This window comes from Mesocricetus auratus, unplaced genomic scaffold (assembly GCF_017639785.1).
Source record: "Mesocricetus auratus isolate SY011 unplaced genomic scaffold, BCM_Maur_2.0 Super-Scaffold_6730, whole genome shotgun sequence".
In the NCBI taxonomy this organism is placed as follows: Eukaryota; Metazoa; Chordata; class Mammalia; order Rodentia; family Cricetidae; genus Mesocricetus; species Mesocricetus auratus.
The window spans coordinates 41,359,545-41,377,705 of NW_024429184.1; the positions used below are offsets into that span (position 1 = coordinate 41,359,545).

An 18,161-nucleotide genomic window follows, 5' to 3' on the forward strand; every position below is an offset into this window, starting at 1 on the left:
TAGGATTTAGCTATAGAAAGCATCAGGGAAGAAAGAAATACTGGAAAATTGGAGGGAAAGAATGCTTTTGTAGAAAACAAGCCTATGTCTGGAGAAGATTCACCAGTGCTCTATTACACAGGGTTCTGCACTTAAGTCAGAGTCACCCTGGTGTAATCCAGCACCTCGTCAAAGGCCCACTAGAAAGACCTCAGTTCTTGCATTCCACTCTCCTACTTTCTGAGACCCATCCTAAACAACAGTGCACACAAACATATAAAACATCACAACAAACTTAGAATTAAGAACAAGCTCCAGGAGTTCAGTAGGGATGAGTAAACACATGGCATTCAAGCTGGTGGCACCCAGAGAGCAGAGGTAGGCGGTTCTCAGAGTTTGAGGACAGCCTGGTCTATGGAGACAGTTCCAGGACAGCCAGGACTACACAGAGAAACCCTGTCTCCAAAAACCAAAACCAGCCAAACAAAACCATTGAACACCCAATACTGGGTACAATAAACATGAAAGAAACTGAACATGAGATGTTTAGAATGTATTAAAAGGATGTTTTAAAACCACAGGAACCAAACAATAGAATCTTACAAAGCAGATGTCTAAAAACAAACAAACAAACAAAAAACCCAGCCCTGGATCCCAGCTCCTCCTTCAACACTGCAAGGCTAAGGAAGGGAGAATGCCTGGAGTTTAGAGCCAGCTTGATCTACACAACAAGCTCCAGGTCATCCTGGGCTATGAACTACAACAATCTCACAAACCACAAGGGGCTGGGCTGAAGACTCAGTTGCTAGAGTACACTGGCCGCCCCTCTAGAGGACCTGGGTTCAGGTACCAGCACCCACGGGATGGCTTACAACTCCCTCTGAATCCACTTCCAGGGACTCCAACGCCCTCTAGCATCCTCGGGCACCACGCAAGGCATGCATGGAGCATATACATGCAGAAAAAAAACACTCATACACATAACATTAAAAGTTTTAAATCTTTTGTAAAAAGTTACACTTTGTGAATTTTAGGTTTTAAAATCATGACTTACTAAAAAACTGGGTAAATGTGCTATCTTGGAGTTAACATCAATAAAATGGTATAAATGTGACTATTCTAACAAGAAAAATTTAAACCTAAAAGGGTTTTAAAATTCTCTTTATTCCTCTAGTTTTATGTCTACGAATCCCACATATCTGTAAATACTAGATCGGAACATGATGACCTTAGTTCAACCCTCAGAGCCCACATAAAGGTAGAAGGAGAGAAAGAACCAAACCCATAAAAATTATCCCCCAAATACAAGAAATTGCCATGGTCCCGAGCACTGGTGAGTTCAACAACTTAAGAGAAACTCTACAAGTAGCTCTGAAATGGCCTCAGGTTCCGCAGGTGGCTCTTTCCAATAGTTAAGACACACTTCCTTCAAGAACCACCCTTTCTCTTTATACCTGACTGTATGTGACCTTTCACCTTTCAATGGTCTCCTTCTTAATGGCTACTTAGCCATAGTAGATTGGCTCAGGCCCGAGGGCAAATGTCACAGTACATTAAGTTCACCTGCAGTCCTGAAGTTTCTTCTATTTATAAAGCAGGTTTTACTAGGAAGGACCATCAAGCTCCCAGGGTACTATATACACACAGTTTCAGGTTATCAATGAAATGTGTACCACATAAAAGCAACTCTCACCTCCAGCAATTTTAAGAAAATCTTCCCCTGTTGCTTTGTAAACCTAAGAAAACAGAGAGACGTTAAATCCATTTCTAAACCACCCATCATATGCTAACAGTCAACCGTTGGGGTCAAGGTGCCCGGCTGTGAAACGTACCTCAATGTACCGGGTCCCCATATGGTGTTTGTGCCTTTGCAGAGCTAGATCTCTGTGTTCCTCACTGACAAACCTCACCAGTGCTTCTCCGTTCCGCCGCCCCTGAGCGTTCAGGCAGAGTGCCGCACCTCCCCTTCGAAAGAAACCAAAACAGATGGCAGGTCAGGAAAACAGGAGGCGAAGTGACAGGAAAGCCTGTGCTCCTTTGGAGTTTAGTAAAACAATGAAAACCAACTTGGCAATATTGAGTCCTTTGAAGAACCTTGCAATGTCTTGATCCGAAGACTGCCAGGGCAAACCTCGAGCCCTCACGACCGTGTTGTCATCGATGAGTTCCATCTTGCTGCTGCGAATCAAACACACAACTCCAAGTTGCCTTGTGAACGTAAGGCAAGCTGCTGGGTGACACGAGGCCTGCTTCAACTAGAGATCAGACTTGCAACCCCAGCTTCCTCTGTACCCTCAAAATTTGTCTTGAAGAGAGTCCAAAGAATTTGTTTCATCACCACAGAGAGATGGCTGACTGCAAAGGTCCAATACAGCTAGCTCATCCAGGAAACCATGTCCCAGCTGATAGCTCCTTGTTTCTATATATTCAAAAGCATCTCAGCATTTACAGGAAGAAACTACTCTCAGCACCCTTAAGGCCTGACCTAGAATGGAGGACCCTTCTTTCTTTGTTTTGTTGCTGTTTGGAGACAACACTTCAGTAAGTCGCCCTGGCTGATCTTGAACTTGAGCAGTTCCTACCTCAACCTTCCAAGTACTAAGATTCCTGGCCTGAGTCACCAAACTGTGGTGAAGTGGGGGTGGGGCTTCAGTTTTTTTTCATGTGTATAGAGCACACATGTAGGAGTGAAATCCAGCTTGGCAGCAAGGACCAGAACAGAGCTACAATTAACCCACACTGGGAATGTAAGTATGTGGTCAGAGGACTATTTAAGCGTCTCCCTCAGCAAACCGGAGTGCCAGGCAGCAGAAGGTGTTTATGGAAACACTTGGGAGTCTCCACACCTTAGTGAGTCACTTGCAAATCTCCCATTATGCATTTTTGACACTTTTTGATGGTCTGTCTTTCTCTTGTTCCTATTTTCAGTAACCCTAGTCCATTTTCCTTCTGAGTCACTTTCTCTACAACAAAATCAGTGCTAAAGTCTCCCCACTGGCAAAGCTGTCTCCGGTCATCACCAGGTACCAGACAACGTAACGACTGTGACCAACTACCATGACCATGTCTACCTATGATCTACCACTTCAGACTCCTCCCTAGACATCTGTTTAATTAAGGAGACACTGATAGGATAACTTACCCCGTGAATATTAAGAACTCCTCTAAAGACTTATTGTATATGTATGTGTGCCCACCAGCAGAGGTCAGACAGCATTGAATCCCTTGGAACTGGAGTTACATGTAGTTGTGAACTGCATGGTGTGGACTCTAGGAACCAAACCTTAGGTTCTCTATAATCAACTAATGAACCATCATCTTTCCAATCTCTCTAGAACTTTCAAATCCTGACTTTTCTTTAGAAAGAGTAGGCAGACATGGAGACAAAAGTAAGAATTACAAACTAAATAGCATGTACCTAAGCAAATTAATTAAAAACACCAACTCTTCAATAAACTTTTCCCATCCATTCATCCATCAAGACATGGTGTCTTTGTGTAGCTCTGGCTGTCCTGAACCTCACTATGTATACTAGGCTGGCTTTGAACTCACAGAGATCTGCCTGCCTCTGCCTCCCGAGTGCTGGAATCAAAGGTGTGCGCCACCACCGCCCAACACTCAATTTTAACCGCAACCTACAAGCTTGCTTTAAATAAAAGATGACCTAACAACAAGAAATGGTAACCGGAAGGTTTAATAAAATTAGGAAAGCCTAATTAAATGTCATTGAGTAAGAACAAACCTAAGGTTCAAATGAATAGAAAACTCAACCACTCACCACGTGCCACTTTCAAATTTGTGGTTTACTCTCTCTGGATCTGAAAATCTGTGATCTAAAATTGAAAATAGACGGTCATCATTCTTGCTGTGCAGATCAACCAAAAATTAAGATGAAAGGGATCAGATCCCAGCACTACATAATCACAACAGTAGTACTCACTGTAAGGCTCCGAGATCATTGCTAAAATTATGTTCCCCATTTCTTCAACTTGAGAGGCTCCGTATCTAGAGACAGAGGCATTCTTCTCAAAATTTAGAGCTGTGGGGCTAGGTTAAGGAAACATTTGAAGAGGTAAAGGAAGCCGTTTACAAAGCTTAGCATGGCCGTTTCTCAGGGGTCAGGTCTGCACCCGAAGTCCTGGTGTCTTCCTCTCTGCCTTCTTGCAGTAAGTGTCCAAGTCAACCCTCTCCTGGGGCATTACCAATAAGAAAAGTTTGGTTTACCTAGGAAATAGCAAATGCATGAAAACTGCATGTATTTAATGTCATCATAAAGCAACTAAAGTAGAATCCTTTCATTATACACACAAGGCAATGACCAGGTAACCAAAAGATATGGTTGTTAGTCAAGACCAAGAGGTATAATATTTGCAATCCACACTTGAGAATATTAGTGACATCATTCCCATGCTTTTACTCAAACTTCCCTTCCAGAATACTTTTAGAGCCCTATGGGATATCATATCTTCAATGGTAGTACATGACAGCAAATTTTAGAAATAATTCAAGCAGCCGGAAACAGTAACGTCATGTGTTTTGACATGGTGAGCTCACTATGGTCAGGACTCCAGGCCTCAGATAACCCACCCACTGCCTCAGTGTGCCGAGAGTGTAGATACACCCAACGATCAACCCTCATACTCCTTCGCCAGGGGTTGAATTACACGTACTATCCAAGTATTTTTAAAACTTGCATTACATTGTAATTATTTGTGTGGTATTTTGCTTTAAAAACTGGCATTCAGTATGTGGGAGTGCCTGTACCACAATCCATGCATGGCAACGAGGACAGCTTTGAGGACGAGTCTCTCCCGTTTTACCATGTGACTCCTAGGGATTAAACTTGGGTCCTCCTCAGGCATAGCAGCAGTCTTATGTGATGAGCCATCTTACTGGTCCAGAATATATGTTTAAAGACTTTATTTAATACACACTGGTGTTTTGACTATACTCTGTGAGAGTGTGGGATCCCCTGGAACTGGAGTTACAGACAATTGTGAGCGGCCATGTGGGTGCTGGGAATTGAACCGAGTGCTCTTAACCACTGAGCCATCTCTCCAGCCCCAGAATACATTTAACAATACAACAGGAATCAAAGATAACACTGTTCTCTAGAATGAAGGCACTTGTCTGTGTTGTGCTTAGCACAATGTTTGCCAAGCAGCATACTGTGCCCAATCTGGTATTTCTAAAAGCTTTAAAATCTAGAATACAAAATTCAACAATTCAGAGGCTAGTCAATCAGTCAAGACCACAAGCACTTCTTTTCCCATCTTTTTAAAGTCATTCCCGGGCCTCAGCTTCCCCTTTTTCTCAGTAAGGACAGTACCCAGGAAATGACTTAACAAACACTACACTCCAGCTTATCTGGAAAGTTAAAGCTGTGATAGCCTCACCCTCTGGGCTTTGTGTGAAGACACAGATAAAAAGGTACAGAGTAGACAATTAATAACAGCATGCTCCCTTCCTTAGGACACCTCAGTGCCTACTCTAACCCATGATGACCACACATATACTTACAACTGAAAAAAACGCTGAAAATTCTCATAAGACAACCATCAGTCTCAAATGGTAGATGAAGCCTACACTCTCGCCTCAACTCTTCCTACTGTCTAGTGAGAAAATGAATGTGTGAAGGAGTCAGTCATACATGTTCAGGAAGATGTCAGCCTACTCTAAAGGCTAGCATCTGCAGGAGCTACCACTCCTATTTATGTTTTTATGAATCTAAAAGACCAGAACCTGCTGGGCGGTGGTGGTGCACGCCTTTAATCCCAGCACTCGGGAGGCAGAGGCAGGTGGATCTCTATGAGTTCGAGGCCGGGCTGGACCAACAGCCTCCAAAACAATACAGAGAAACCCTGTCTCGTAAAACCAAAAAGACCAGAACCTTAGGAAGGACAACTGCCTACGTCTTCAGAGGCATCAGCAAAGATGACTGGGATCTTTAAAGAATCAAGGAATGGAAACCAGCCCCACTGTGCAAGTCTGATGCCTCAAGCTTAACAGGTGCTTCCCCACATGTGGGCCACAGTTCTTTGTTGGAAGGACAGGGATGGCAGTGAGGGGAGGGGCTGTCTCTGTATACTGTGTGACTTTCAGCAGCAGGCTGTCCTCTACCCTCCAGTGATGATATCCAAAATAACAATATTAAAGTTACTGTAGGCTAAGGACTACTGGTGCCACTGAACAGCTCCCAACACCCCAAGGCCACCCTTTTCCATGCATTCATTTCTCAGGGAATGTTCTTCCACCCCAAAATCACTGGATCATTTGAAGAAAATTGGACAACCTGGGAAAAAAAGCACCTGTATCCTACCAAGTAGACACTGGTTCATCAAAGGATTCATTATACAGCTGGAACAAAGAATAGACTTTATACTGTTAAGGGGTTTTGGGAGGGGGCAAGACACCCTACATGGACAGCAGACCCTAAATTTTCAGTTTTTCCGGCCATTTGTGTGACCTAGAGGGGTACAGGCAGCCAAATGATGGTCAGATACAAAGACACAGGATGTCAACCACATCCTAATTTTCCATTCTATAAGACAATACCAAGGCTTAGGAGGAAGTTTGTAGAAATAGGGAGTATAAAAGGATATTCCACTCACCGGGTGTGTGGTGCACATCTTTAATCCCAGAACTCAGGGAGACGGAGGCAGGCTCTGTGAGTTTGAGACCACTCTGTAGAGAGTGAGTTCTAGTTCTAGAACAGCCAGGGCTACACAGAGACACCCTGCCTTGGCAAAAAAAAAACAAAAAAACAAAAAAAAAAAACCACAAAGAAACAGATTTGCAGCTAAAGAATAATTTTACTAAATTCTCATTTTTAATTAAGAATATGTCACTGGTCTTTGGCTAATATGGTTAGATATAACACATCCAAACATATTTTCCTTTGTGCCACCATAGATACCAGTAGCTTGAAGTCATAACAACTTTTCAGTCACTTGACCTGCTACATGCCTAAATCACCTCTTTACACGTGTGTGCACACATATGCACTGCTTAAATCTGTTCACTTGTTTCCTTACCAGAACTGAAACACGAATAACAAAGGGGAGATCTGTCTGTCTTGTCTCTTGCACATGATAGGAAAAGCATGACTTGTGCATTGCACACCTGGCCCTAAGCTAGTTTGGGGGTTTTTCTGTTTTAATTTTTTTGATGATTCCTTTTTTTTTATGTGTGCGCACTGGTATTTTGCTTACATGTATGTCAGTGTGAGGGAGTCAGATCCCCTAGAACTGGAGTTACAGACGGTTGTGAGATAACATGTGGGTGTTGGGAATTGAACCCTGGTCCTCTGGAAGAGCAGCCAGTGCTCTTAATCTCTGAACCATCTCCAGCTTTGGGATTGTTTCTAATGCTTTAGCATCAATACTTCCTTCCATCAAGGCCTATTATATTTGAATTTCTTGCTTCACATCACATCTAGAGAGAAGGTGAGATGAGCCTGTGCTTCCTGACGCACTGCAGAGTTCACTACTCAAGGAAGTTGCTCACTATGCCCTCAGGCACCCACAACAGCACAGACAGGCTCAGCCAGCTTCACAAACCAGAAATGCCAGGAGGGAATCAAGAATACAGCCTAGGACTGTGGGAACAAAACCCAACATCTCAAGCTATACTGAACAAAGTGTCCATCCATCCACAGAGAGGCTGAAGCAGTAGACAAGGCTATCCCAACAGCAGAAGCCTTTCCTTAACCACCACCTTTGGTGAAATGGACTGAGGGTTTAGCGCCGTCAAGCTCATCTGTGTTAGCTGACTAAATTCACAACATTTTTCCTGACTGCCAAAAAACAGACACATTTTCAGTGCATTTACTTTCCACATGTAAACATCTTTCTCAAACTATGCTTTTAGTTTGTATCTAAGGCAATCACACATAAGACTGGGAATATATCAGTAAGGGAAGAAGTATGTTTCGAGTCTTAGAACTACATCCCAGTGGAAACTCTGTATCTAAGCCCTGCTGAGACTCATCAGAAGACAGTCCTGTTCCCTCCCTGTCGTGTTTATAGCACAACAAATATTAAGCTGCCAGACCTATTAAAACACCTGTGGCAGGAACGAAGGAAGAGCAAATGGAGCACTCAGCAGTGGCGCCTCAGAACCAACATTTCCACAAGTGGAGGAGGAGGGTGAAGAAGAAACTACAGGATTTGTAAAAAACAGAGTACAGGGCTCGAGAGGTGGCTCTCTTCCAGGGAACAGGGCTTGATTCCCAGCTCCCAAACAGAGGCTACGACTCACATGTAACTCCAGTCCCAAAGAATAAGACACCTTCTTCTGGAATGACACAAATACGCTACCCACATAGTCACAAAGCCATACACATTTAAAAATAAAAAGAAAGATATGGTTGAAGATGTAGCTTAGTTGGTAAAGCACTTGCCTAGTATGCAAGGTTCAAATCCCCTGCACCACATAAGCATTAACAAGGGGGACTGGTGGATGGGGGGAGGGGGACGGGAGACAGGGAGGATGGGAGGGGGATCATAAGGTCTTACTCCACTACAAAGCAAGTTTCAGGACAGCTGGGACTACTTGAGACTCTCCCACACATACAACAAAAAGGATATCTGCCAGGCAATGGTGGACCATGTCTTTAAACCCACTGGGAAGCAGAGACAGGCAGATTTTCTGAGTTTAAAGCCAGCCTGGTCTACAGGCCAAGTTCTGGGACAGCCAGGGCCACACAGAGAAACCCTGTCTCAAAAGACAAAAACAAACATACAAAACAAAGGATACCATTATAAATACAAGTAGAAGCCACAGCAGCAACGTCCTTATAACAGAGATATGCTGGGAAAAGAATCTATAATTCCAATTACTCTTTCCAAGGGGCAGGGGTGGGGGAGATACCTACCTAACAAATTCTACTTCCTGGAAGTTATTAGCTTAACGAAGAGCCAAGTAATGGAATTTCAAACCAATCTGATGAGTCAGACACACCCTAGAAGCAGTAAGATGTAGGTAGGAACTAGCCAACAGACATGAATGCGGTAGCTCACATCTGTAACCTTAGCTACTTGGAAGGCTCATGAGTTTGGAGCTACTCTAGCACCACAATGGGCTAGCATCTCAACAAATACAACAATAAAAAAACAAAAGAAAGCAGGTATATTGAAGAATTGGAGGGTATGGAACAATGGCACAGTGCTTGCCTGGCAGACACAAGACCCTAGGTTTAGTCCCCAGCTTTGCAACAATCAGAACACAAATAAAAGATTTTTTTCTTAGCTAGACTCTCATTCTGTAGCCCAGGTTACCCCAAAACAAACTCTCTAGACCAGGCCAGCCATAGATCCTCAGTGATCCCCTCAGACCTGACAAAAAGATATTTATAAGGAGTAAGTAAATTAGGAAGAGACTATAACAACAAACGTCGGTCTTCAATTCTTTCCTTCATTCATGAATGCATTCTGTTTGGATCAAATCTGTCCCGCAGTCCCTCTCCCAACTTCATGTTGGTTGCTTCTCTCACACATACACATGTATACTACTCTTGATCTCATATGTGCATGTGTGTCCATGTATGTATATAAATAAGCCTATGGGTCCAACTGGTGTTGCAAAAGGCCTTCTAAAACAACAATTATCTGAGAATTCTCAAACTAGGTTTGCTTTTTGAGACAGGGTCTCATTCCCATTTGATTGCATAGCTGAGGATGACCCTGAACTCCTGACTTTCTTGCCTCCACATCTCTTGTTCTGGAATCACTGATGTGCATCGCTATGGAAACATCTGGCTTATAGAATACTAACAACGGCCATTAGGTATCAAACCCAGGGTTTCCTGGGTGCTAGAAAAGCATTCTACCAAATCAACTACATCAAAAGCAAAATATACTTCCAGAATTGACAAGTCACACAAAGTTAGCCTGTGTGCCAGCTGGGACAAGCAGTTATTTCTAGTGCTGAACTCATGACAGACCACAAGTCAATGTATTTGCTAACTTAGTTGCACTGTACCGATATGATGCCAAAGATAATTCCTTTCCCCTCCAGCTAACAAGGTCAACTACCAGAGCACACCTTAGCTGCACACTGGCTATTTTAAATCATTTTCATATAAAGATATCTAAAAAGAACAGTCAGCACTCTTTCCTCCATCTTTTAAGTCAGGTAGTAGTGTGTCCAATTACAATGATCCTGCTGTTCAATTAATCATAGAAATCTCAGCACTTAGGAGGCAGAGGCAGGCGATCTCTGTGAGTTCAAGACCAGCCAGCCTGGTCTACAAGAGCTAGTTCCAGGACAGGCTCCAAAGCCACAGAGAAACCCTGTCTGGAACCCCCCCCCCCCAAAAAAAACCCAAAAAACAAAAACCGGGCAGTGCTGGCACATGCCTTTAATCATAGCACTCAGGAGGCAGAGGCAGGCAGATCTCTGTGAGTTTGAGTTCCAGGACAACCAAGGCTACATAGAGAAACCCTGTCTGAAGAAAACAAAAACAAAACCAACAAAGTAGAGTCATAATTACAAAAGAAAAAGACAAGTTAACATGGCCGTTTCCCCGAACTAGTTAGTATCTACCTGGAGCTTTCAAAGCTCTCTGGCCAGTGTCTCACAAAGTTCAAAAAACGTTTAACTATAAAATAGTCCAATGAGATTTTAAATCTATATGAAAGCTCATTTTAAAGTTGTTGCCAGATGTTTTATCTCTTCTCATACACACAGTAATCGGGGAGGAAAACAGTCCCACTGGCCAGGCACCGGATAATGTGGTGACATGTACCATGGCGTTATTTTTTTCAAGTCTTTCTACTTTCATACAGGAAAGGGAACTGATAAGTACCAACAACTTAACTCTAATGCACGAGACTGCAGAGTTCATGTCTTCAAGCACTATGTGCTATGCCTTTTTTTTTTTTCTTAAACAGGTAGCTTTGGAGCCCCCGTCTTGGAACTCTCTCTGTAGACCAAGCTGGCCTTGAATTCAGAGATCCACCTGCCTCTGCCTCTTGAGTGCTGGGATTAAAGGTGTGTGCCACCATGGTCTGACCAGCTATTTTAGTAAATGAATAAAAATCATTTATACAAATGACTCTGTAATTAAGGTGCCAATAGTAATTAGCTAGTATTAGTTTCTCCAAAGGACCGAATATAATTCCTCAAAAGAAAAAAAGAGACAGACAGACACACCCCCTATCATTACCCTCTCACTGATTAAATACATTGCAATGCACAGTTCACCTGATAAGGCCTTTCCATCCAGCACTGTGGAACTCACAAACGCCTAGCATACCCTGCAGCTCCAAGTACTCTGGATGCCTAGACCAAGGCTAGAAAGTTTCAGAGCAAACACACAACCGGAGGGGAAAGAGCTGCATCACAAAATTCCAAGCCCGCTCTCCTCAAAGCAGCCCAACAAGGTCCACAAAACTTCATTTGAGAGCATCCAACACAAAGAGAAGAAAGTTCAGCTCCCGCAAGGGAAGGCTGCGGAGTGGCAGCACCCTCAAGGCCCCGTTACAAGACCAGCACTTTTCCACCAGAAAATGACAACATTCTCCTTTTCTTTCATTTCCCAAAAGTAATCTTAAGTTTCCTTTTCCACCAGAAAATGACAACATTCTCCTTTTCTTTCATTTCCCAAAAGTAACTTGAAAAACCACACACTCAAGTTCTACATTCTTTTTTTAAACTCCCTGCTTTCTCAACCCCCTCCAAAAAAAGTGTTTAACACAAAACCGTATGAAGACAAAAAAAAATCATAGTTGTACTATATACAACCCAGAAATCCCAATTCTCTGCACTCAGCCCAAATTAAAAATGCACGTCTCCCTACAATCATGTATTAAGATGTTTAGAGCAACTTCAATAATAACTGTCACAGCTTGCAGCAGGAGAGAATAAACTGTGGTGTATCCAGACAAAAGTACGCATTGCTCAAAGGAGCGGAAATAGCAAACCATGATAATGCCCTAAGCACCTTAGATGTGTCTTGCTGGGTTTAAGAGCAATCTGAAAAGACTATTAATTTTGGTTACAAAACATATGGAAAAGTCAAAAGCACAGGGACAGAAAATGGCTAGGAGGGAAGAACAGGTCAAGAGTCAGGCTCTCCCGTTCCATGTTTCCTGATATTGCATGGTGGAGACGCCATTATACACCCGCAAAAGCCCAAGAATGTCCAACACGGAAAGAGAACACTAATGTCAACTGAGTAGAGTGTGCCAAAGGAGGCTCAGTTTTAACAAACTTGTGCTCATGTGCCGCAGTGAGGGAAGGTGGAGGATCTAATGGAAAATCTGCACTTTCTGCTCAATTTGCTCCGATCTAAAATTACTATTAAAAAAAAGAATTTGAGTTGAGTGTGACGGCTCATGCATATAACCTGAGCAGCCGAGAGGAGGAGTTGATGCAGGACTGCCCAAGTTCCAAGCAAGCCTAAACTGTAAAGCAAGTCAAACGGAGACAAAACAGTACCAGGAGTTTACATTTGAGATTTCAAGTGAAGAAATACTCCCAACACAGTACTACAGCCGCTGACATTCCAAACAACAAAATACACCAGGGTGGCCGGGCGGTGCACACCTATAATCCCAGCACTTAAAGGGGATGGGGGTTGGAGGATCAGGAGCCCAAGGTCATCCTTAATGACAAAGCAAGGTCTAGGTCAGCTTGGGCTCCATAAGACTGTCTCAAATGACAAAGATTTAAAAATAAGAATACAGCCGGGCGGTGGTGGCGCACGCCTTTAGTCCCAGCACTCGGGGGGCAGAGGCAGGCGGATTTCTGTGAGTTCGAGGCCAGGCTGGACCGACAGCCTCCAAAACAATACAGAGAAACCCTGTCTCGTAAAACCAAAAAAAAAAATAAAAAAAATAAAAGAATACAACTAACTGCACAGTAGAAAAAATTTTAAAAGTGTGTCAACCTGCACACTGGTTACTACTGGGATAGACAAGCTTACAAGAGCCAAGACTCTACAATTTGACAAAACCATCAAATACATTTAATGACTATCTTCATGTTTCCAGATTCAGGACTATTTCCATTGTTAACAAGTGTTTAGTGGTGTCAAAGAACACAGCTCTTCAGCTCAGACATGCTCAGAGAGATGAAAGCTTCAGTCTCTCTGGACTCTGCAGTTGGTTCAGCAGCCCTAGTCAGGGAAATGATCTATTCTCTGAATACAAAGTTAGAGCAATTCATTGCAGCAGGAATGAAAAATAAAAACCAAAACATAAAGGGAAAAAAATCCAGAAACATTCATCAAAGCATTTAAGGCCAGAATCCAACTTCCTTTTAAAGTCAGGACCTCCCACAACCCAGGCTGGCCTGGCTAATCCAGTCTCCTGCCTCCACCTGCCATGTGCTGGGATTACAATCCAGGTGTGACCCGACCCAGAGCTGCAGTCGAGTAGGCACCCTCCAACTGAGCTATACTTCCAGCCCTTAAAACAGCTACATTTTAAGAAATAGAAAACCCTACCTTTGTTTTTAATCGAATTGCTGAACAGTCAGGAGTTCTACTTCCAATGTCAAGACAATGCATGTGACTTAATCACAATCTATCCACTTACTATAGACAAACATTTCTGAACTTTATCACCACCGCACTTGGAAAAGAACTACCAAAGATGCTTATAGAACTCGGGTCAGCGGGAACCATAGACAAAACCCCGCCACATCATGCTGATCAAAGCTCGACTAGAATGTTAGCAAGTACTGCCCTGAGCAGGGACACCACCCAAGTAACATTCTTCAAAGGCCACCAAAGCCTCAACCTTACATATGCCAATGAGGCTGGAAGAAAGGGATGGGGATATGTCTAATCAAGATTTCTCTGAACTCTGAACTGAGAAAAATAAAAATGCCTACACAGAGGACCTCATACACACAGCAATGAACATTTTACAAATCTGATGAGACCACCACCAGAGAAAGGTTCTATTTTGGGAGGTGGGGAGGAACCCAGGGCTTCTATGTGCCTTGAATTTTTTTCTAGCTACTTTTATTTTCTATTTTTTTAAATTATCTTGTATCAAATAGTTTAGCATTTGCTAAGCACTGAATTGTATTGAGTGTTTGCACCCTAACTCCCATGGCGAATGACTCTCTGGAGAGAAGGCCTTCAGAGGCTAAAAAATTGTACAATCTCATTAAGAGTGAACAAGAGTGGTAGCGCATGCCTTTAATTCCAGCACTCAGGAGGCAGAGGCAGGAGGATCTCTGTATTCAAGGCCAGCCTGGTCTACAGAGTGAATTCCAGGACAGCCAGGGGTCACACAGAGGAACACTGGAGTGTGGGGGGGGGGGCAAGGTTTTAGTTATTGAAAACAATGGGAAAGTTTAAGCCATGTACAGTTTTGGTGGGGCACTCCGGCAGAGGATCATGAGGTGAAGCCAGCTTAGCAACTTATTTTCATAAGAAAAGAGGGCTAGAAGCAGTCAGCAGTTCCACAAACCCTAGAGATAACTCAAATTGGACTTCAGGATGATGCTCCAAGTGTCTTACTAAAAACAAAACAAACAAACAAATTTACATGTCTATTAGTATTTTTTAAATGATTTGAAATTTATTTGTTTTATATGTATGTGATGTCTGCAATATATACACATAACACATAGATGCCTGGTACCCAGAGGCCAGAAGAGGGTGTCTAATCCCCTGAACTGAGAGTTACAGATGGTTGTGAGTCACCCCATGTGGATGCTTAGACCTGAAACAAGGGCTCTTGACTGTGGAGTCATTTCTCCAGCAACCCACAATCCCAAAGTGGTTTCTTCAAGGGAGCCCTACCCCAATTCTCAGCTTCCCCTTCTGACACATTAATATGTGACTTATTAGCACATTAAAGAGATTCCATAGATGCAAGAAATGGGTCGTTCATGATGTAAGACTTCTAAGCATTAAAACTTAATTGTACAATGTGAAACATTCAATATAGTATTTTCATAGCCAAGTGGCATATGCCTTTATCTCAGCACTTGAGAGGCAGAGACGGTAGATCTCGGGTCTACATAGTGAGTTCTAGGACAGCCAGAACTACTTAGTGAGATCCTATCTTGAAAATAAATAAAATTTAAAAAAAATACTACCTTTGTAAGTAAATACTTTGTAGGTAATCTGTTCCCCTCCCTTAATTTTTTGAGACAGTCTCACCATGTATCTCTAGCTGGCTTCAAACTCACACCTGCCTCTGCCTCCTGAGTGCTGGGATGAAAGGTGTGTGTCACCACATCTGGCTCAGTACCGGTTTTATCATCGCCCCAAATATCTTACTATGATCAGAGAATCTGGCTGGTATACATTTTAAACAGGTGAAGTCTAAAGAGTACGTGGTATGTCAACACAAAATCTTACCTACTGTAAAGAAGCTAAAATAGACCCAAGATCAAAATAACTGAGCACAAGTGGCTTCAGGAGCTTTAAACAAGACTAATCCACCAAATATCTACGCGTGTGTGTGTATCTTTACACACACACACACACACACACACACACACACACGCCTATAAATGACATATTCACCTATCATCAGAAATGCAACCACCTCACAAACTTGTAAACAATGTAACTGCTCACATTCAGTCATGACTACTCTGGAAGACAACTATATTCATATTGTTACTTCCTCCTGGTACAGTATATTGGCACAGTTTCAGCCACACATTGACTAAGTTTAAAGCATTTTCCTTGAGCATGGTAAGTGATGAATGCCTTTAATGCCATCACTGAGGAGACTTAAGAAGGACACCCACAAGTTCGAAGGCAGCTTCCCTCCAGGCTGTAACAAGACTCTTATCTCCAAACTTAAAGAACAAGTGGAAATAACAAAAGAAAAGCGTGGGGTAGAGGTACAAAGCTTCTTAAATAACTTTAAAGGATACTCTCTGCCATTGCTGCCACATCCAGCTTGTCAATATCAGGTGAGCCAGGGCAACATTTCTTGAATTCTTTTCGAAGATCAAAAAAGGAGTAGAAGCATTCAGGAAGTAATACATTCTGAGGGAGGAGAAGGCAGAAGCTGTTAACTGGGTAAATCTAGTCCATATTTCTCTAATAACTAGAAACATAAGAATGGAATATAGTAGCCGGGCGTTGGTGGCGCACACCTTTAATCCCAGCACTCGGGAGGCAGAGGCAGGTGGATCTCTGTGAGTTTGAGGCCAGCCTGGTCTACAAAGTGAGTTCCAGGACAGCCTCCAAAGCTACAGAGAAACCCTGTCTCGAAAAACCAAAAAAAAAAAAAAAAAAAAAGAATGGAATATAGTACAACTTACCACAATTTTTAGAAATATAAAATTCAATGTGAAATGGTTAATGCTTGGTTACAATACTGCATTAGATCCTGGAGCAATTTCATAAGTCATCTCATTGTAATGAAATAGATAACAAATGTTTATGGCCCACTGAACCTTCTGATGAAACCATTTTTGGTTTTTTTTTTTTCCTTGTTTTGTTTAGGAGACAGGGTTTCTCTGTGTAGCCTTGGCTATCCTGGAACTTACTCCCATAGACCAGGCTGGCCTCAAATTCACAGAGATCCTCCTGCCTCTGCCTCTCCAAGTACTGGGATTAAAGGAGCACAACTACCTGGCCTCAAACCATTTTCTTTAAATTTTAATTTACTTTTAGGTGTATGCGCCTATTTGCCTGCATGCACACCAGATGTGTGTGGGCTCTCACCAAGGCCAGAAGAGGTTGTCAGAACTTCTGGGACAGGAGGCCAGACAAGAGGACAGGGAACCGACAGGATACCTGCTAAGTACTGGACCACTCCCCACCCCACCAAACCCTTTCTGAAGCTATTACATTTGTGCTGTTATTTTTCAGGTCATAATAAATCTTTTCTAGCTGTAATCATTTTAGAGATCTTTGTTTTCAGGAATCAGTTTTTACAGATAAATTTAGACTAAGATTAAGTGGTTGGTAAGATTTCTAACTACTGTTGAGTTTCAGTAATACGTATATTTGTTATTAAACAAGGCTTGTGAAGTTCCTATTCTTTGCAAAAGATTACTTTTGTGCCAGATTAGTTTTTGCCCATTGTTCTGGCTTTACCTGAGAATTCGAATTACATTTTAAAGCATGCATCACAGAGGCTGATGAGGACTCAGAGTTTAAGAGCACTAGCTGCTCTTCCAGAGGTCCTAAATTCAATTCCCGGCAATAACATGGTGGCTCACAATCATCTGTAATTTCAGGTCCAGGGATCTGACACCCACCCTCTCCTGCCTCCACAGGCAGTCATGCACATGGCACCCATAATCCACGCAGGCAAAACACCAATACATATAAAAAAATAAAATAAATCTTAAACAAATAAACCACACCTGGTCAGGTGACTCAGTAGGTAAAGTGCTTAAAAGTGCTTAGACCTGGTGACTGGAGTTTGATCCCTGAAACCCACATCAGTGGAAGGAGAGAATGGCTTCCAAGATACCCCTGACCTCAACATGTGAAATGTGGCATGCTAACACCCCACACACACAGTAATAAAACATTCAAAGCAGAAAGGCACAGAACTAGACAAGTGTACATAATTGTGGAGGTAGATGCTGTAGAATTGTGAGACCATGCCCAACCTGAGTTATATACTAAATGTAGCTCAGTGGTAGAGTGCCTACCTACCCAGCATTGGCCAGGCTCTGGAAGTTCAATCCCCAGCAACAGATCGAAGCAAAGGAGAAAGCTACCCACTGTTCTTAGATCTGAACATCACTCTTATGAAAAGTAAAGATCATTGTGCAGATAAATAAATACTACTCCACTGGTCAGGTTTTGTTTTGTTTTTTTTTTTTTTTGTTTTTTGTTTTTTGTTAATTTTTTTTAAGACAGAGTCTCCTTGTTTTGTTCCAGGCTGACCTCAAACTGAAGGCTGGGAAAGCCTTCAACTTTAGTTTTTTGAGACAAGGTCTCTCTCCTTTCCACAGCCATAGCTATCCTGAACTCACAACCAGACTAGCTTAGAATTCAGAGATCCACCTGCCCCTGCCTCCTGAGTGCCTGGACTAAAGGTGTGTCCCAGTCTGTCGGGCCAAGCCTTGAATCTGGAGTCGTAGATCTTGGGAAAGTCAGGTTCTTTCCTTCTACCATGTGGGTCTCGGGACTGAACTCCATTCAGCTTAGGGGCAAGCATCTTTAGCCTTAAGTATTTTATTTTTAATTTCAAAATAATTCGTGTTCATTGACTTGAACTTTCGTTTACTTTTTTTTA

General features: G+C 42.6%; 1 protein-coding gene across 1 annotated transcript in view; it reads right to left on the bottom strand.

The window, feature by feature from the left end:
* Esrp1 (epithelial splicing regulatory protein 1) overlaps positions 1-18,161 on the bottom strand; it is a 54,979-nt gene that overhangs the window by 32,180 nt on the left and 4,638 nt on the right. The window contains 6 exon segments of the mRNA XM_040740977.1: positions 1,673-1,715; positions 1,812-1,944; positions 2,047-2,157; positions 3,758-3,812; positions 3,920-4,018; positions 15,832-15,946. Coding sequence (XP_040596911.1) covers positions 1,673-1,715; positions 1,812-1,944; positions 2,047-2,157; positions 3,758-3,812; positions 3,920-4,018; positions 15,832-15,946 — 556 coding nt within the window.